Source organism: Orcinus orca, chromosome 10, assembly GCF_937001465.1.
Source record: "Orcinus orca chromosome 10, mOrcOrc1.1, whole genome shotgun sequence".
Taxonomy (NCBI): domain Eukaryota; kingdom Metazoa; phylum Chordata; class Mammalia; order Artiodactyla; family Delphinidae; genus Orcinus; species Orcinus orca.
In genome coordinates, this window is record NC_064568.1 from 73,038,895 (window position 1) to 73,059,832 (window position 20,938).

Sequence of the window (20,938 nt, forward strand, 5' to 3'; positions counted from 1 at the left end):
CACACAGAGCACAACCTACTAGCAATGCCAGACATACCTAGAAATGAAGGGAACATGCGCACACATCTCACAGAAACAGGTGCCTCATAGCAAAGTTACTCTTCAGCTTGAAAGTTAACATTTCAGACTAATCCTCTTGAAACTTAGAAGGAAAAATAGTAATTTTTTAAAATCCTGTTAAACTGCTAAATCAATCTAGTCACCCTGAACACCTCTCAACAGAATCTAGAATCCATGAACATAGCAGCTGCATCCAGAAAGATTTAAGATCCTAAATTATTAAAATACATTAATAACCAATGTCTCTGATATCCACTAATCAAAATCTAATCTTTGCTAACTATCACAGATGCTATCAACCATTTGATCTTTGCCGTTTATACAAATACCCACAAAACAGCAGCAATCCAAAATTTACACAACTTTGAAGAAAAAGCATCTTTGTGTAACTGAATGTACACTAACGAAATAACCTCAAATAAGTCTCGAGAATAGTTTGCATTTTTTTCTTAAGTACATTATATGCTATCTTTGCCACCATCAAATGCAAATAATCATTCATATTCTTAGCTAAATGTAAAAGCTTCAGGATAAAATCATCAAAACAAAATACTTGGTTAAGAATAACCTAAATTTTGTCCCAAATTTCTTATCTTCCTTTTAATTTCCAAAAGTGTCTTAAAAATCAAAAGCTTCTTCTAGAAAATATTAATCTTTTTCATTCACAACTACAAAACAGAAGAGGCAGTGGAGCTGTCCAAGGCTCCAGCTTGCATTATCTTAGAGGTTTTTTCATGATAAAAATTACCCATAAACCCATTATTTAACCTAAAAGGTAAGTCCCACTCTAAAATCCTCTACTATTCTAAACCTCCCTTTCTTTATTCTATTTTTGTTAAATGGGTGAGTTCCCTACTACAGTATAAAGAGTCCCACACAAAGCTAAAGGTAGCTTAGGAACTAGGTGTCCTCACTGCCCCGATTTAAATGTCATCCCCGGCAAACTTCCCTGGTTGGCTATTCGCCTTTCTCTGAAATGATTTCTCAATATCCTCCAGCCACCAAAAACAATTAGGCAGAAATCTGGTTGATCAAACAAAACAAAAAGATTTTCATCTTTCTCTATCTCAACAACAGTGTGTTCCCCATTGAAAATGAAAAGGCTATCGATAAAGCACTGCCCAGTGCTTGTCATTTATCACACTGCTACAACACAACACTGTCACACCAGACAGGCACAACCACACTGGAAATACAACCCATTTCCCCATTATCACAACACTGGTGAAATGCAGAGCTTCTCGGCACCCAGTTGATGCTTCATCATTCATACATGAACAAAATCAAATCAAAATGGGTCTCATCTTTTCAAAGTGGACATGAAAAGTCGATTTAAAAAGCCATGAAAGGTGGAAGCAGATTCAAGATTCCCTGAAGAGAGAAAGAGGTTTCTGGAATATCCTACTTTCATGGACAAAAGGACTCACAGTTTCAACACACTCACAGTTCTCTTCTCAACAAAGAATTCCTTTCCTTCACCCCCTACCTCCACTGTTACTTTTTGGTTTTTGCTCCTATCTCTAGGTCTCTTTGCACTCACCATGGTTCCTCCTCTTCTGCACCAAAGGCTCCCTACACTTGATCCTTCACTACAGCGTCTCTGCCCTGATCCACGAGGACCTTCTGGAGCATCTCCCCCAACTGCACACTTAATTCCCACCCCTGTGCAGTCTACCCCAGCTCTACATCCATCAGGCTTCCCCAAGCTGCCCTTAACCCTGTTCTCTTCCCTCACTCCCCATCTCATCCTTTAAATCCTGGGGCCCACCTCTTCCTTGCTCCTCTGCTGGTCCGCTTTACACCCTGTCTCTTAACCTCCCTGTTTGTACCTTGGATCTTGCTGAACCTCGTCAGTTAACACAATTCCCCAGTTATCCTGTCCCAGACCGTCATCACTTCTCACACCCTCACCCTCTTCTCCTTTCAGCTTTCTGGTCCCCGAATTGTCCTACAAACGCCCCATCTCTCATCTCTATTTCCTTTCACCCTTCCACTCCCACCGCACTTATTCCTAACTCCACCTGGTTCTAGCCCAGTGTCTCATTCCCCCTCCCTCACTTTCAAGAATTTACACCCACTGCCCACCCACTAACCCATACCTTTCTCAGAACCTCGCAGTTCCCACCCACCGCCGGTCCTAGACCTTCAGCTCATCTCGCTCTGCACTAGTTCACACCCTTGTCACGTCTGGCTCTTAATCACTCTCTCTCCTCTACTCCCAACTACTACCCCAGCTCTGCCCCTCCTTGCCTTCCACTTGCAACACTTACCCCAGTAACCCTCACCCCACTACCATCCCCTTCAGAGCTTTCCCCTCCAAACCCCTTCTCTCACACCTAAGCCGAGGAGCCGTCTTCCTAGGCTCTGTCTTCCTAACCTCACTCCCGGCCCGGCTTCCTTATCACCCACCCTGGGTTTTGCCTCCTTCCAACCTCCTTGGCTGGCTTTTTCTCACTCCTCTCCCTGCCTTCTAACCCTTTCTCCCCTTAATCCTCCTCGTCTCATTCACAGACCCGTTCCCCCCAACCGTTCCCAAGCCTTCCTTCCCTTCTCCCCTCAAAGCTTTTACCCCAAACCCAGCGGTCGCCCACCCCGCCAAAATAAAGGGCCGACCCTCCCGGACAGCCGGCTCTCGCCTCCCGCCGGCCCTCGCCCCAGGCGCCCCCAGCTCGCCGGCGCCGCGGTCCCGCCCCCTGCCGCCGCTCCTCCCGCCCGTGAGGCGCGCGCCGCCTTTGTCGCCCCTCACCCGGTGTGTGAGGTTTTGCTTCTTTAAAGGGGAGGGCCAGTGTGCCGGAGACTCCTGTCCCCGCCTCCGAGTCCCAGAATGGGCTCCCTGGCCGTCGCGCCCTCCCCGGTCCTCGTCCCCCCACCCCCTGGAGCTATCCCCTTTGCTGCCTCCCCACCTCCTCCGCCCCCTCCCCTGACCCCCCTCTATTTACCGCCATCATCAGCACGCGCGAGCTGTCACCAGGGCGCGAGACAACCGAACACGGCCCCGCCCCCTGCCCACCCATTGGCCCGCCCGCCGGAGCCCCGCCCCCGGGCCCCGCATTGCGCCAACGGCGCAGCGCTGGGCCCTGACCCGACACAGACATCCCCTCCGAGGGTTCGCGCCGCGGCTGCCAAGTTTAGGGTTAGCCACCGACGCGCGGCCGATTTGAGCCTGCCGTAAGGGGCGGCGGCGTAGAGGGGCGTTGTGAATCGCGGGTCGAAGTTTGGTTGAAGCACAGGAGGGTAAATAAGGAGGTTTCCAGACAAAGAGACTCTTAAAGGTACAGAGTCTTACGCCTGTCCCTCCTCCTTAAAGGGCCAGAGACTCACCCGAGCCCATCTCCGCCCCCTTCTCCCCAGCCCATTAGCCCGCGGGAACGGTAAAGGAATTTTACGATAGCTCCCCGCACTCCTTTTGGATGGAGCGTCTTTGACATCGCTTACCAGTGCCAAGGGGAAAAGCCTTTCTCATTATCCCGTCTAGGTTTTTGTTTTGTTCTGGTAAAAGACTATTATTTTTCAGTGTCCGAAAGATGCAGCTTCCGAACTGTGGGGTTTCCTGAGGCAGCTTTTGCAAAAGTTACTATTGGCTCCCAGGCGAGTGAGCACGTGCCTGACTTTTGCCACTGATGACCCAGTCGGAATTCAGCTGTTTTATGGAAATCCCCCTAAGAGTTTCGCTGCTGTAAACTGAAGTTCGGCAGATCGTGGGGATGGAGACCCCAGGTAAATAGAACAGCGGTTATTTCTACAAATCTTCTCAGTCTAAGAAAAGGCTTCCTTCCCGAGCAGCCTCTTGGGTGCATTGCCCTGACACAGCTTGGGATGGGGGGGCTTCCTCCAAATAAGACCAACAGTTACATCACCCAACGCAAGGCTAACAAAACAGGTAAAGGCTTACGTTTAATTACAAGGGCAAGGAAAAGAAATAAACATATGTGTTACCACCTACACTGGCTCAAAGCTACACACCTGTAAATATGAAATAGAGAAGCAACAAAAGCCAAAGAACAACAAATAAAATAAGAAGGGGGAAACAGCATGTGCACGTGTAAGCAAGAATCTACAATGCCCGGAGCCAAACCTGTGAAAACATTTCCAAACTTAGGCTTTTAAGACTTGATGAAAGGAGAAGACCTAGTGGTTGACTGACTGATTTGGTGAGGATTTGCCATGTGGTTCAAGAGCTCAGACCTAAAATTTAGCATTCCCTTTGCTGTCTAACACCTTTAACATAATTTTCTTTAAGGAATTCTTACCTTACATTATAACTCATCTATTTTCTCCTCTTACTCCCCAGCCCCTCGAGAAAATTCTTGGAGAATAAAGATTGGATCTTATTCAATGTTATTTCCCTAACAGAGTACGTGACACCATTATAGGTGCTTTTCTGAGTGAAGTATTTTGGAGCCACTTAAGACTTCTGAAGGAAGGGGTGCTCTCAAAATAGCAATGGGGGTGGTGATTCTCAGTGCTGTGAGTATGTATTAGACCAGTGGTTCTCAAAAGTGTGGCCTGCGGAGCCCTGGTAGCTACAGACTTTTTTCAGGAGGGTCCCTGAAATCAAAACTATTTTCATAGTAATAAGATATTACTTGCCTTTGTCACTGTGATGACATTTGCACTAATGATACAAAAGTCACAATGGGTAAAATTGCTGCTGCCTTAACACAAATCAAGCCAATGGCACTAAATTGTACTAGCAGTCAAGGTATTCTTCACTGCCACCCATTCACAGGAAAAAAATAATAACTGTGTCACTTTAAGGAAGTCCTTGATGAAGCACTAAAATAAAAACTATTTGTTTTATGTAAGAACAAATTTTTTCAATAATACTCCTCTATGTGATTAAGTGGATGTAGGCATAAAGCACTTTTGTTCCTTACAATGTTTTTCTTGAGGAAAAGAACTTGTGCAATTTCTCTGAATTTTGAGCTGAAGTAGCAATTCATGCAATACCATTTTTACTTGGAAGAACAGCTAACAGATAAATTACAGTCATTCAGCCTTGGGTATCCGAAAGATACTTTCTCAAAAATAAACAAATTGAGCCTGACAGCATTGATCAAACTCAAGCTCTCAGGCAAAACTTAGAATTTTCGAAAACATATCTGCCACTGTGGGCTTAACAGCTTCCCAAGACTTTTCTGATGAGATTGGTGGTGATATTAACAGATATGATTGTTTGATATTGCAAAATGAAATGTGTCAACATTTAAAAGATCTGCAGTATTTCCAAGATGACCAATGCATGATGCTACAAAATTGTGTATGGGTAAAAGATCCCTTCAAAGTGCAAAATAAACCAATGAATGTTAATATAATAGAGTACAAAAAGTTCACTGATAGAATTTGAGATTCCACATTGCAACTAACCTTCAGCGGAGCTGTGATGTAGTATCAAAAAACATCCACAATTATCGGAAGACGGTATCACTATACTTCTCCCTTTTTCCAACTACACATCTGTGTGAGGTTGGATTTTCTTCATATTCTTCAACCAAACAACAAATTTCAACACACTGACTGCAGAAGCAGATATTAGAAGCCACTGTCTTCTATTATGTCAGACATTCAAGAGATTTGCAAAAATATAAAACAATGCCACTCTTCTAAATTTTTTCTTTGAAAAAAAAGTTATTTTTCATTAAAATATTTTCCTTCTGTTAACATGTGATGTGTTTATTGTTACTTTTAAGTGAGTTAATACTTTCATTTTTCATTATAAATGAGTTTTAATAAGGTAAGTACCAATAGATATAACCTACATAAACAAAAGCTCTCCGGGGTACTCAGTAATTTTTAAGAGCATCAAGGAACCCTGATACCAAAAAGTTTGAGAATTGTGTATCAGATGGAAGCAGAAAGAATAAGAAGGCTATTTTAGATAATTCAAATATGAGAAGGCTGTGCAAGATAGCTAACAAAAAGGTTTTATTGTAGCTTCAGAGTTAAGAGCTTAGGTGGTTCATCAGTGAGGAATGGAAAATAGGATCAGGAACACTGAACTTTCTTTAGACACAACTTCCTTCAGTCGCCATATACACTGGCACCCAAAAAGCAGTTCAGAAGCAGGCACAACTAAGGCTTGGGGGTTGAGGGGAAACAGGGATGGATGTGTTACACAAAGAAAATATAGTCATTTCTACCCCACTCTTGTGTTTTTTTTTTTTAAAGCTCAGCTTCTTTTCTGTTAGGTTGTAGGAGAACAAGTAAAATCCCAACACTATGAGTAAATATTAAAAATATATTTCCATGCTCTAGAAATGGTCCCTACAACTGTGCTCACTGATCTCACTGATGACAAAAATACACCTGTATGATAGATACTTTCTCTGGACTCTCTCTCCACATTGCTTCTTCTCTATTACAACTATTTCCTTTGCACTGGAGGAGAATTTTAACCTGCTACCAAGCAGTAATAACCCTATAGCTTCCCATCTCAAACATCCTAACTATACACAATACCTTTAGTACCATTAAAAAGAAGCAAGAGCAGAGACAGCACCACCTTGCCTCCAAAGCACTCTTTACATCTATTCCCCCTTGAGCCTCTCAACAAGCTTATGAAGTACAGAAAGAGGGCATCATTACTCCCACTACACAGATGAGATCCAGAAAGGCCAACGTGATTGAAGTTACCTGGCAAGCTAGGGACAGTACTATGGCTAGCACCCAGACATCTGTCTCCTAAAGCAGTGTTCTCTTCCATTTAGTAGGCTGCCTCGAAACACCCGTCACCTCCACATTCCTAGCCTTGCCTTTCCCACACAACAGATGTCCAATATTGACTTCTGCCTTTGGGACAATCTAGGATATACAAATGTGGTCCCTAAATTCTTTTTTAAAGCCTCCAAAGAAAACTCAGTAGAATTCAGATTAACCTTAAAAACAGGTCTATGCCATCTGATGGGGCAGGGATATGTTAGGGAATAAAACAGAGACTACAAGAGAATTAGGAATCTTTCCCCGAGAGTTCCAAGAATCCTTTTTTTTAACTTGCTAATTTCATCACAGAGGCAAGGAACTATTTCTCTGCCTCATCAATCACACCATCCTGAAAAATGAAAACACGCTCATTAAGCAAAATGCCACTACCACAGGATAATTTTCAGATCCCATGGAGTGTGTCATAATGGAAGACATTTGACACACTATAGGAAAGAAAAGAGCAGGAACACAGTCCAGCTTCCCAGAAACTGACTGAAAGGCCTGAAGACCTATAAAATGAAGGAGGGAAATCCCGAGATGGGACCCGAGGTGAGGATTCAGAAGTCAGTGGAAGGTCTCGCTTGCAGTAAGTCAGCCGGATGTATGTCACACCTGATTTATCTTTGTCTTCCTGCTCTTTCCCTTCACAATGTACTCCCTTTAGAGATTCTTTTTTTGGGACCACGGATCTTTGAAATACTCTAATGAACCCTATAAATCCTATTCCCAGAAAACTGCACGTATACACAAAGCCGTGTCCACTTTCAAGGCATCTTAGGCCTCCTGAAGCTCCCCTAAGGGGCTGAGAACCCACAGTGCATTGAAGAGTCATGGCTTGCTCATACTATAGCCCTAACTAATGGTCTGCTCCCTCATTAAGTACCACACAGTCTCCACAACCTGCAAGGGAAAGGACAGGTATGCTTTGCTTTGCTTTTTGTCTCAGAGGTAATGACAAAAATGAAATACACGGAGAACAGACTTCCCTAGATGAGGCCAAGTTAATGCGGCATGATCTCTGGGAGGGAAGGTGTAAAGATGTGAATACTGAATGATGGTCAAACTGTGTGACCTCAAAGGTCCCTTCTAACCCAAGAGACAGATTTTGGAATGCTCTACACAATGGCAGAGTTCTCACCTTGGGGGAAAATCCCCTCCACAAGTGACTGTTTGAAGGCCAAAGACAGCAACTCCCCAGGAGAGGACCAAACTTGTAACCCAGCCGGTCGCCATTCCGCACAGCAACTGTGACCAGGGACTGCTGCCCAAGGCTCCCAGACAGCAGCAGATATGGAGAGGGAGGCTGTGGTGAGGGAACGGCCACACATCATCCTGCCTGGCTCTAAATCCACTGTGAATGTCCTCAAAATGTTCAGCCTAGAGCCCTTCCCATATTTTAAGTCTCAACTTTTGACAGCTGGAGGACACGCTTCTGCTCCCCGCACCCTCCCTCCAGGATTCAGAGAGAAAACTTTTCACTCATCCTGAAGCCTGAGGAATGAACACTGGACACAGTGGGCTGGGGCAGAACTGGTGGTGGGGAGGAGTGGCCAGTCCCTAGGTATTCCCTCAGTGGAGCAGTGACACCAATACACAGTGGGGGACATGTGACAACTTGGTATTCAAGACCTGAGGAAAGCAAGCGGGAGGCAGCGTGGAAACAGGTACAGAGAATCAGAACAGCACAGGAGGAAAGAGCAGGAACTATCAATGGATACACAAAGTGGACGAAACTTAGTGTCTCCCCAAATTCTAGCATCCTCCTTCCTCCTCCAGATTTTGCCTTTTGCAGGTATCACCTGCACTATAACTTAACAGTTCCCTTTAAGCGGACTCTTCTTAAAAAACTTATTTACCCTCATCCTAAGACATGAAGTGCCAGTTATACTTTGCTCTGATGTACATTAGAATACAGCATAAGTACGGAAACAAAAATGTATTCCACATTCCACCTAAGATCACCTGGCACCACACAGAGGTCCAGGCACCACCCTCTGTCACACGCTGGGAGCCACGAGTCCTGAGTCTGAAGTTTGGTCCTGACTCCAGCCTCACCTCTCAGCATGACCCCCCTGGGAGCCACCGCCTCCCCATCTTACAGTGAAGGAGAACCAGGTAAACTCCAAAGCTGCCCTGCATGGTTCTGACAGTCAAGGTTGGCAGGTTTCTATGTGACTCTGACAAAGGTACCCACCAAGGTGACATGTTAGCAGAATCCCAGAAGTGTCCTGGTTTCTGCTCTTTTGGGGTAGCTACAGACAGGGAGAGGGGTAAGGCATCCGGAAGCAAAGGAAGGAGTGACAGGAAGACAGTCTAGTGTAAAAGGAGGAATGTCAGATTTGAACCCAAAATACAGCATCTCCATTTATTAGCTGAGTTTAAGTTTTTTTCACTTTTAAAATGAGGAAAACCCTGCCTCTTTTCCCTTTATACAAATGCTCCTCAACTTTCATTCAACCTGAACTTTCAAAAACTATACACCGACAGCCCTAAACTACTCTTGAAAGCCCCATTCAGACTTACATACAAAAGCTGGATGACATTTGGGCCCTTCCCACTAGTTACCAGTTCAGTTTTGGCAACTTTGCTAGTGGAGTTGAATTTGCTAATTAAAAAATGTATTGCATTACCCGCCTTTTTTAGCAATAAGTTTTCTTTAACTGACACAAAGGACAAAGATGGACAAAAAGTGGCAATTCTTAAAGCCTGATCTGGTGTTTACTGGACTTAAATCTTGGTCAAATGTGTGCTCAAAATAAGGGAAAAGAACAAAAGTGAAGTATGCTGGAAATTTATGAGTCAAGATTATGTCTAAAAGGCACAGATAGTTAGGGAGTTTATACCACTTTTTTAGTTTTTAAGGAAACCCTCCTTATAATGCATAAGTCTGGGGTTATATTTACCACACTCAATTTCTATATATTTTCGGGAACACATTATGTTCAAAATGCTATCTCATCTCATAGAAAATTTGAGGCAGCCTACAGAAAAATACAAATAGATTAATCTAGACAAAAGCAAACATAAATCAGAAGGCCAAAAACATAAAAAAATCTCTGCATTTTATTATGTGTAAATAATATCTAAAACATACCTCCATTTAAAAAAGTAAAAACAAAGCAAAGAAACAAACAAGAAGCCAGGGGAAGGTGAGAACAAGAAACACAAATGACAGGTCCTACAGTTAGAAAGTTGAATTGAGCTTCCTGCCAGCCAAAGCTAAAAGGGAAACATGACCACTGCATGATTCTTGTTACAGAGGCTTTAGATCTGAGCATTTAGATCTGAAAACAATTTCTCTTTAGGTGCCTTCAATGAGGGACAGTATCCTTGAGGACAATACTGCAGTATGTACATTAATACATTTCCTAAGACCATCTCTGTGTATCTCAATGCTAGCTGGACTGAACATTTCTGCAGCAGGAGTGGGGTAGGGAGACAATGTAGGTCAAATGAGCAGCTTGGAGGCTCAAATGAGATGAGGAGAAAGAGCTCAGGAAAGCATGAAGCACAGTGTGAGTACGAGGTCAACTGTCTAACCCTAAGCTCTGGGCGCATGAGAACTGGAGATGTCTTGATGCTGAGACTTAGGCAGGGGGTGTGGAAGTGACTTCCCGTGTGACTAATCCAGCTAAAGTGGCTCTCGCATCAGCCCTATCACAGTCCAACTCATAAACGAATGGCTTGCTTACAGGGGTACTCTCTGCAAAGTAACAGCCAAGAACATTCCTGGGCACATCCATTGAGCTCCGTGTAACAGAGGCTACTAACTGGGTCCCCACATCCATTTTCTCCTTTGTCTTTTAGTCACAGAACCCCCAGTGTTTTAACTGGGCACAAGACCACCCAAGTAAGAGGCTCTATGTCCCAGAGTTCCTTTCAGCAAGATGTGGCCAGAGTGATTTAAGCAACTCCAGGTCATGTCCTTTAAAAAAGAAACTGCTTTCTCTCTCTCTTTCCCCAGTGGAATGTGGACATGGAGCCAATGTCTACTTTGACTCACCCAAGGACAACACCCTAGGGGTGGCTAAACAAGACAGAAGGAAACCAAGTTCCTGATGACCCTGTGGAGTTCAATCTGCCCTGGACCATTTGATTACCTCTGTACTATTAGAAAAGAGAAAAATAAACTTCTAAGAGCCACTGTACTTTAGGTTCTCCTTGTTACAGCACCTTAGCCTGTGCCTTAATATAATTCACAACAGAATGGAAAGATGTCCAGAGGAAGACTTCAAAGGACTCAGGCAACACCCTAGAAAAGTGAACTCACAATTCACTTCAGCAAACAGGTCAGAAAATGATAACCATCAAGTAAGCTGTGCCTCTTACTCCTTTTCCAGGAGGGGCCCAGCCACATCCTTTGAGCAGAGGGAGAAGCCTTTATTACAGCCCAACCCAAACACAACCTGCAGCCTGTCCACTGTGGGCCTGGACCAAATCCCCAGTAGTTAGCAATACAGACTGCCTTCCCCACCCTCACGAGGCAGGGACACCCCCATCCTATCTTTTCCCCTAAAGCAGGAAAGCTCCAAACTTCTCCACTCTTTGTAATTACTGTTCTTGAGGACAGGCCAAGTCCAGCTGAAACACCTGTCGGGGGGCTGTGTGTGAGGGTCAGGGGAGGGGAGTCCAGAGCTCCAGAACAGAAGCCACAGCTGGGAACTAGAGAGGGAGGAAAACCTTCCCGTTTGCCCTGGGTTTCTGGGGTCCAGAGGCCTGAGGGTGCAGCACCTGCTCCTCCTGTGGAGTCCCCCTGGCGACAGCTCAGCCGGGCAGCTGCCAGTCACTAACGGATCCCCGCCACCGGCACCTGCTGCTGCTTGCGGATCTTGTTGAAGAGTTCCATGTACTGGACCATGGTGTCTGCTGGGCTGTAGACAGCGTCGTGCCTGTTCCCAAACACAGTGGGAGCCCCTGGGGTGTGGCTGCCTAGAAAGCTCTGCAGGAACTCGAGCAGCAGGCTCCAGCAGTCGCTAGCTACCACACAGGGGCCATACTCCACCTGGGGACCAGAAGAACAGAGACGGAGGGTAAGCGAGGGCCAGGACAGGTCGTCTGCTTCTCGTGCGCCTCTTGCCCCCCGTGCCCCTCTTCCCCAACCCTGAGGCAAAGACACACACCTTCTAGCACAGGGCTGCCCCGCAGGAAATATCCAACCCAAACACCAGGGATTCGACACACCCAGCATAGTTCCCTTTAGGCTCAGATAGTCTCATCTTGGGGTTATCAACCCACAGTCCTACGCACAAGACCCAGAAGCAGATTTAGGACCCTTTGAATTATCTCAGAACTATATAGTCCCAGCTATGCTGGATGCAGATTCATGGAGAGCTCAGGAAAATTCTGAGAGAGAAAATGAAGAGCAGGAGACAGAGTGAGTGTGTATGAGAGAGAGAGAGAGTGTGTGTGTGTGTGTGTGTGTGTGTGTGTGTGTGTGTGTGTGTGTGTGTGTGTGTGTGTGTGTGTGTGCTGGGGGGATCAGTAGAGGGTAAAGTAGACACATGCGCTCATAAGTCACTTCAAGACCAAACAATACTCCCTAAGTAGATAAAACCTGGGCTCTGACCCTAAGAAATAATTTCCCAACCCATGTGACAGGGGCCAAAGGACACATATCTTAGGCTTTCTCATTTTCCTCTCCTAATTTTTCACTGGAGAGATGGCCGGGGAAATTACTGGTAACCATAAGGAGAAACAAGTAAAGAAACAGCCAGGCTGTGTTTGTACTCAAAAGTTGGAAACGTGAAGGATAAACAGCCTGGGTTTCCAGTGGGTCTCGGCAAATGCAAGGTGTATCACAAATGAAAAGGGTCAGGAAATCTTGGCTCTAGAGGTCCCTGGAGTGTCATAGCAGTAATGACCACTAACGCCCTTTTCTTCACTTGGGGTGCTCCTTAGGGCTGACCTATCCCCGGTTTCTATATTTTAAGTCCCTCCTTAAATGCTACTCCTGCAGGAGGCATCACAATCCCCAAAGTCAGCAGTGCTCTCTTTGGCCTGAACTCCCAGAGCAATCTGTGCCTCTTTTATGGCATTTCTTATAGACTAACTTCAAAAACAGTTTGTGTGTTTGGGCCTTGCTCTTTTACTAAATCGTCAATTTTCAGAAGGCAGGCCCTGTAGCTTACTTATTATTTTGGGGGGGACCATGGTAGATTGCAGACTCTTACTGGTCCCAAAGCCAGCTACTGACACACTCCGTCTTTGTCATTTTCAGTGTATACGTCAAAGATGAAGTCATCACACACACCATGAGAGTAGACAGCATGTCAAAGGGAAAGGCACATCTTTGCTTCACAACTTTTTTGGCCGGGGTGGCTTGTGGGATCTTAGTTCCCTGACCAGAGATTGAACCCCGGCCCCAGCAGCAAAAGCACCGAGTCCTAACCACTCGACCACCAGGGAATTCCCATGCTGCACAACTTTTCCACCTCCCAAAAGTTAACTGCACTGAAAGTTGCCCTGGTCTGCTCCAGTCCTTGTGATGGGTGACTGGTCCCTCCACATCAGAATTCACCTGCTCCCACCGCACTCTCCGACCAACCCTCCCCTTCTCCAGCAAGTCAGCCTTCCTAAGCTCTCTACCTGCTGAGAACCCAGCTTCCCATTCCTATCTTGGGTTAGAGAGTCCCTGAGTGATTAAAGAAAGGGTAAAAGACGCAGGGAGAGGAAGCGCAGTGGCTCTGTGGACAGGAATCAGGTAGGTAGAAACATCTGTTTGCTCAGGGGCCGTGGAAATCTGCAGAGCCAGCCCCTTCAGCACATATGCTCCTATCTCACCGAGGTCTTACCTCCACGGAGATGCCTCGGGCACTGGGCCCCATTGTAACCGTGCCCACCTTCACTAGGAAGTCACAGTACTGGTAGCGGGTGCCCCGGGTCTCAATCTTGCTGGCCTTGGCACTCTGGAAAAAGCCCTTGAGCTTCACCATGAGCACATCAAAGTTGGTGTCAGCAACAAGGCAAGGGCCGTTCTCAAAGAGGGCGAAGCAGCTCAAAGGGTACTCGGAATTGTGCATCACATACATCAGCTTCCCGGCCTGACCTGCGAGGGACGGAGATGCTGCTCAGTGTCCAGACCTTCGTCAGCAAACCGCGGAGCAGAGTCCAATGCGCTGAACAAAGCCAGGTGGCAATCGAGCATCACCTCAACGGTCCTGGCGGGCAGTGGAGGGAAGCCCCTCGCCAACAGCCATTTCCAGAGAGGAAGGGAGAGGAAAAGGTGGCATGTGGTATAACCCACCTGCTCTACAGAAAAAGGTGAGGGGCACACGGGGAACTTCGACAGTGGACAATGGTTTAATTCTTAAGTTGAGTCATGGGCTCACAGATGGATGATTAAGGATGATGACTAATAACTCAGAGGATTTACATATGGTCTTTTGTACAGACAGGTATCACGTATTAAGGAAAATAAAAGTAACAGCATTTGAGCACACCAAACGAAGCAGCTGCTCTCTTTTCTGTCCATCCCTACCTTCCTTGGCCTCCTCCCTCTTTGAAACATAGGAAGTGGCCCCACAGAAGAGTATCTGAGCACGAGGCTGGAAGGGGAGGCCAGAGCCTTCTCTTCCATGCCCAAGTTCATTTAAAAAAAATTTTTTTAAACATTTAAAAAAATATATTTATTTGGGGCTTCCCTGGTGGCACAGTGGTTGAGAGTCCGCCTGCCGATGCAGGGGACACGGGTTCGTGCCCCGGTCCGGGAGGATCCCGCATGCCGTGGAGCGGCTGGGCCCATGAGCCATGGCCGCTGAGGCTGCGCTCCGCAGCGGGAGAGGCCACAACAGTTAGAGGCCTGCGTACTGCAAAAAAAAAAAAATATATATATATATATATATTTGTTTTTATTTATTTATTTATTTATTTAGGCTGTGCTGGGTCTTAGTTGAGGCACACGGGATCCAGGATGCGGACTTCTTAGTTGCGGCATGTGGGATCTAGTTCCCCAACCAGGGATCCAACCCACAGCCCCTGCATTGGAAGGCAAAGTCTCAACCACTGGACTGCCAGGGAAGGCCCTGTGCCCAAGTTCAGACTTCACCCTGAAGGCAACGGGGAGCCTTTGGAGTATTTTAAGACATCTAGCCGGCTTGGGAAGCAAGCAGCACAACTACAGCACAAAGAACTCAGGATCTAGAATCACAAGATCCAGTTTCAAATCCCAGCTCACCCATTCCAGTTTCTGAGAAATGAGTTTTCTCACTGATTACTATAGGTTTCCTGCAAGAAGGAAGGGAAGCTGTATAGATTTTTAGTTAAGTGGAAAATGGAAGAAGGCAAAAAATGGGAAGCAAGGTTTGTTCACTACAAGAGTTAATGGACAGACTGCCACAACCCCAAATATTTATTAAGTACTTAAGCTATCCCCAACACTGTGCCAGGGTTTAAGAGGCACACAAGCAGAGGGCTTGGCCCCTGGCCTCAAGAAGCTGACAATCTCACTAAAGATAGGTGGAAAACTCTTTAGAAGACCATAAAACGAAAGTGCTTGCCTGGGAGAGACCAGAAGTCTTGAGAAGGAAGGAAAGACTTCAGGGAAGGAAGTGATCAAAGTGGGCAAGAGTCAGCAGGAAAAACTTTCATGGAAAAACCAGGTTATGAAGAGAGGGTGGGATTCAGGCAGGGATGAGAGCGCAGCGATGGGAAAGAGTGAGGAGACAGGTGGGGGGCGCTGTGACCTCTACACAGGCCTCCACTGTGCTGCTACTTCCTGAACACACCAGGCTCCACACCAGCCTCTCCCACGCCCTCCCCACTGCCTGCTGCAAATTCACACCTTTCATCTGAGAAATCCAGTTCAAAACATTTCAACCCTCCAGTAAAAAGACATCCAAAGCCAATCTGGCATTCTGTTCCTGTGCAGACTCACTGTGATTACATGCTTAGTTCATACTACGGGAGTCTGCAGGTGTTCTTACTGTCTCGAAAACAGTCGAAAGGCAACTAAAGATTTGGGTCCCAGATCAGCAGCACCCACCACCACTTGGGAACCTGTTAGAAATGCAAATTCTCCGCCCCACCCCCTACCTACTGGGTCAGAAACTCGTGAGGGGTGGGGGGGGTCGATCTGAGGGCCTTCCCACCCTCCAGGTGATGCTAACGCTAGTCAATGTGAGAACTTCTGACCTAAAGGCACGGAACCAGTAAAGCAGCAGAACCGGAACTCCAATCCAGGCCTTCTGAGCTCCTCCCATTCTACCCCACTGCCTGCTGAGAATGTGCTGTTTCTCCACCTAGACTGTAGTTCCTTGAAAGTAAAGGTCTGATGAGGAAAACAGAGCCCAGGCCAAAGAGCTTCTCAGAAGTAGCATGCTATCTTATGTCTATATACAAGTGTTTTGTTTTCCAAATGCTTTCATAACGGTTCTCTCTTTTGATTCCTTGTATTCTTCCTATTGCAGTCAAAACAAATGTTAACACTGCAATTTTACTGATGATGAAATTCAGTTCAGTTCTTAGCTACCATTTACTAGACATTTATTCCATGACAACCTTTGTTCTAAGTGCTTTGCATGTATTAACTTATTTAACTAGCACAACAACACTAGGAGGTAAATACTGTGATTATCTTCATTTTGCAGATAAGAGAACTGTATTGGGAAGGGTGCAAAAAACATAGCCCCCACCAGACAGTTTCATTAGAGGGGATTTAATACAGGGAATGAAGTACAGGGGTTGGAATAACTGAAAAATCGAATGGAATGGTGAAGCCACCCAAAGATTAGCAACACAGGGAGCCACTACCATCCCTAAGGCTGGAAGAAAAAAGAGAAGATGTGCTGTTACGAGAGCCAGGAACAAGGGCTGCTGAACAGGAGCTAGAACCAAGGAAGAAACAACAGCCAGAGACACAGCCCAAGGCAGAGGGAGAGGGAGAGAGAGACTGTGGACTCTCTTTCTTCCATCCTCGAATCTTCCCCCGTGCCTCTCACTGGCCAAAGATAACTTACAGGAGGCCTTGCAAATGTAGTTTGCAGGAGAAGTGCAGGGAATGGATCCCTGGGGAAACAGGCAAGTGACCAGCATAAGAACAGTCACAGGTTGCGGGAACAACCTAAAGTTGCACTTAGTTGTGGCAGAGCCAGGACTCAGTTGTCTGGTTCCATGACCCAGGCTCTTAGTCACTGTGCTATGGAACCGTCCAAAATCAAGTTACTACAGAGCCAAGACTAAGAGAACCCAGGTTCCCTAATTCCTATCCAAAAATCCTCTTTACCTCCCTAACATCACCAACCACAGCCCATCTCACCTTGAAATGCATTTAAAACAAAAGCTGTTTCACTGATCAAGGTTATGCTAAGGAGGTAGCCAAGGCCACTGGCTAGGTGTGGGAAACAGGAAGCCTTTCTACAAAAGTTCCCAAAACTCTAAAGCTCCAAGAGAATCATATGCAAAGCATTCTGAGCCTCAAAGGAGTCTTTCTCAATTTTAAGGGGGCATGAAGACCATCTGTGGGGCTTATTATAATGTAGATTATGACTGATTACCAGTCAGTCGGTAAGCGGGGGTGGGGTGGGGTGGGGTGGGGGTGTGCGCCAGGAACCTGCACCTTTAACAAGTAACCCAGAGGATTTTGAGGCAATTCGTCGGTGACCAACACTCTTGAGAAACACTGTTTTAAAAGTGCAAAGTGCAAAAAGACTACAACACAGGCCCAGTCTAAGAGATGAAGCCAAAAATTAATGAATTCAGAAACTCATCTGCCACATGTCCACGAATACCACCCTCAGCAGAAGAGCAGAAAGGTTTCAATGAACATGAATGTCTATTAACTCCACGCCAGGTTCCAGCCATCCCATAGACCCATCTCTCACTGACCTTGGCTGCCAAGGGTAGAGGCAGCCGTGTGGTAGGTCTCACAGTCCACACAAAATGTTCCTTGCTTCTCTGCTCCAAGCATCTCCAATTTCCGGGTGAGGAGCTCCACGGTCTGCTGGACACTCTTGCCCTCGGCCACGGGCATCTGGGACACACTGGAAGGGAGAGGACCAAAATCATCATGCACGTGTACTCACTGAGTCACTCACTCACCCGCAGAATCACAGCTCATCAGGGCCAGTAGTTACCTTAGACACCATCAACCCAGACCTCCTCATTTTAAAGACAGGGAAACAGAGGCCCACAGTCCCTGAGAGCTTTGCTAAGAACCAGAGCAGGTCTCAGGACTCAGGTCTATGGCAACAGCATTTCCCGAGTGTGGTATGTGTGTCAATGTTCAAGAGAAGATTTTAGGTGGCATACAGACTGAGCATGCAGTAACACTGAATTATACGATGAGAAAGGGATTTCCTCTGCGTTTCTTTCAGCTCTGACTACATCAAAGACAAAGCCTCAACTTGGGGTTATTATGTTTTTACCAACTCTCTAACACTTTGCACGTGGGCTGTCCAGCACAGTAGCCACAAGCCACATGCGGCTATTTACACTTAAGTGAATAAAACAAAGTAAAACTTCAACTCCTCAGCTGCACACTACCCACATTTCAAGGGTTCGACAGCCACACACGGCTGGGGGCTAGTGTACTGGGTAGTGCTGGCACAGAACATTTCCATTGATGCAGAAAGTTCTAAGGATCCTGGGATCAAAGAGAAAGCAAGCCTCAAGTTTCTAATCTTTGGGAGTGAGAGGCAACAGTACGTACAAGAATTTAACCAAAACAATGAAACAAAAAGTTATTTCCAAGATTTCCTTCTATGGTGAGTGAAACTAGCTTCCCCTTCAGAGTGGTAGGAAACGATCACCAAGCACCAACGATGTGCCAGGCAGTGTCCAAAGGCCTTTAGATAAATTAACTCTTTGAATCTCCACATCAACCTTATAAGATATAATATTATTATCTCTTCATTGTCAATGAGGAAACTGAGGTACAGAGGGGTTGAATAACTCACACAAGGTCACAAAGCTTGGTGTGGGGTGGCGTGACCAAATTTCAAAGCCAGGCGAGCTGGCTCCATATCTGTGCTCTTAACCAGTCTACCAGGATGCTTCCCCAGGAATATAGTTGTCTGTTAAAATACTTTTAAGGAAAAGAAACAGAATCCAAAGAAGACATTAATAAATAATAGTTCAGGGGATTTCCCTGGTGGCACAGTGGTTAAGAATCCGTCTGTCAATGCAGGGGACACGGGTTCGAGCCCTAGTCCGGGCAGATCCCACATGCCGTGGAGCAACTAAGCCCGTGCACCACAACTACTGAGCCTGCGCTCTAGAGCCTGCGAGCCACAATTACTGAGCCCGCGTGCCACAACTACTGAAGCCCGCGTGTCTACTGACGCCCACGTGCCTAGAGCCCGTGCTCTGCAACAAGAGAAGCCACCACAATGAGAAGCCCGCACAAGGCAATGAAGAGCAGCCCCCGCTCACGGCAACTAGCGAAAGCCCACGCGCAGCAACGAAGACCCAACGCAGCCAAAAAATAAATTAAATAAACAAATAAATAATAGTTCAAGTGCTACATGACTAAATAAAAATCATAAATACAGTCATACGTGGCTGAATTTGGGGAGACACTGCATTGCTTTATGATCAATCATAATCAACTAAATGAAGCTATAAAAATAGAGTCCTACTGTTGCTAAAAAATTGTCACTACTCTCCATCAGAAAAAGCACTAACAAGCAATGATGATGATGCTTATGTGCCTGATATTGAAATAAAAGAGAACCCCTGGGACTTCCCTGGCAGTCCAATGGTTAAGAATCTGCACTTCCAATGCAGGGGGCGAGGGTTCGATCTTAGTTCTTAGGGGAACTAAGATCCCACATGGCACAGCAGAGGCCAAAAAAAAAAAAAAAAAGAATCCCTAAGGTAATGCTACCGGGGTCAGAAGTCCTAGAAGGCTGAAAAACTTGAGAAGCATCCCAACCGACAAAGAGCCCTTTCCCTCTGTCTGCCTTCTGCACTGAAAGAACAGGGTTCCATGCCTCTGTGCAGCAAACTTTTTTTTTTTGGCTGCGCCCCGCGGCATACCAGATCTTAGTTCCGCGAACGTTCCGCAAACAGGGAGGCGCGGAACTCTTAGTTTCCTGCAGTGGAAGCGTGGAGTCTTAACCACTGGACCGCCAGGGAAGTCCTCAGCAAACTTTTCATTCACGTTCCTCACATCCTTCTTACACTAAAGGACTTCGAAGGAAACTCATGATGTCAACTGCAGGAAGCAAATGTGCAGTCCCTGACAAACCTGCAAGACCTGGGCTACCAGGAGGACGAGTTCCCACAGGCTCTTATATGAAAAGCCTAGAGCCACTGACTTCAGATACCCTGGCCTCTAGCCCTCTCTGACCAGAAGGATGCTCAAGATATATATTTTTTTAAAGCCCTGAAATCTAGCATTTTAGAACTAATGCCTCCAAGAAAATTAGCCCCATATCTTTCCCTGCCACACTGACTTATAACATGTTAGAGATAATAAGTCCATAGAAACTAAACCAACCATGTAATTAAACATAGTAAGAAACAGGTCCTGAAGAGGTGATATGCCTGGAATCCCAATCTCCTAATTCCCAATAGCTTCTTTTTTTCCTCTAGACCCAAGATCTTAAAATGGCCAAACTAGGACCATACACAGGCTGGTGTAACCGCATTTAGTGGCTGTAGGGAGGGGCAGGCGAAAACCTTAAAAAGATACTGTCTGCCTGTTGCCTATCCCCCACCATCCAGCCCTGCCTGCAAATGGGTCCTAGTCCCGATATCCTACTTCCGACCCTAAAGTTCCACCCCGGGCAGTACTATGGCCTCACGGGCAGCAAAACGTACCAAGAAAAAGGGAAGGAGGTACACGACAATCGATGGGTTCTTAAGATAAAACCTTTTACCTGCCGCCTTCCAGGAGGAAGGGGCGCATCTCCGAGGGAAAAGTCCCGCAGATTCCGCAGCCCTCACGGTGGCCCCCTCACCCACACAACACGAGGACATCTTGCTCAGCTCCCGGGGGGCGGCGGACCCCGGTCCCGATCCTCCTCCCGGGTACACTGGAGGTTCCGAGGGCCTTCAAGACCCCAAGCCCCGCCCCCACAAAATCCTTTGAAGTCCTACCAAGTCACTCCCATGGTGTCGGGCCAGGATGATGGGAGGATCAAACAACTGAAATGCAGTACTCTCCGGCAGCCCACACGAGGTGAAACAGCCCAACTAACGCAAGCTCCAGAGCAGGGAGACGCTCCGGAAATAACGT

At 46.4% G+C, this 20,938-nt stretch overlaps 1 protein-coding gene across 3 annotated transcripts in view; it reads right to left on the reverse strand.

Annotated features, from left to right (window-relative positions):
• MED20 (mediator complex subunit 20) overlaps positions 1-20,927 on the reverse strand; it is a 42,904-nt gene extending 21,977 nt beyond the window's left edge. Inside the window, exons 1-4 of one of the 3 annotated variants that reach the window (XR_004482216.2) lie at positions 20,800-20,927; positions 17,584-17,738; positions 13,554-13,807; positions 11,494-11,764 (exon numbers count right to left, since the gene is read on the reverse strand). Coding sequence is in view for 2 of the 3 variants with exons in the window: in XM_004267612.3 (XP_004267660.1) it covers positions 11,549-11,764; positions 13,554-13,807; positions 17,584-17,738; positions 20,800-20,813 (639 nt within the window). In the remaining variant the exon portion in view is untranslated. Of the gene's footprint in view, positions 1-9,805; positions 11,765-13,553; positions 13,808-17,583; positions 17,739-20,799 lie in introns of those variants that run through there. The other 2 variants (XM_033424042.2, XM_004267612.3) reach the window with 2 other exon arrangements.
• Between the last annotated feature and the right edge of the window lie 11 nt (positions 20,928-20,938).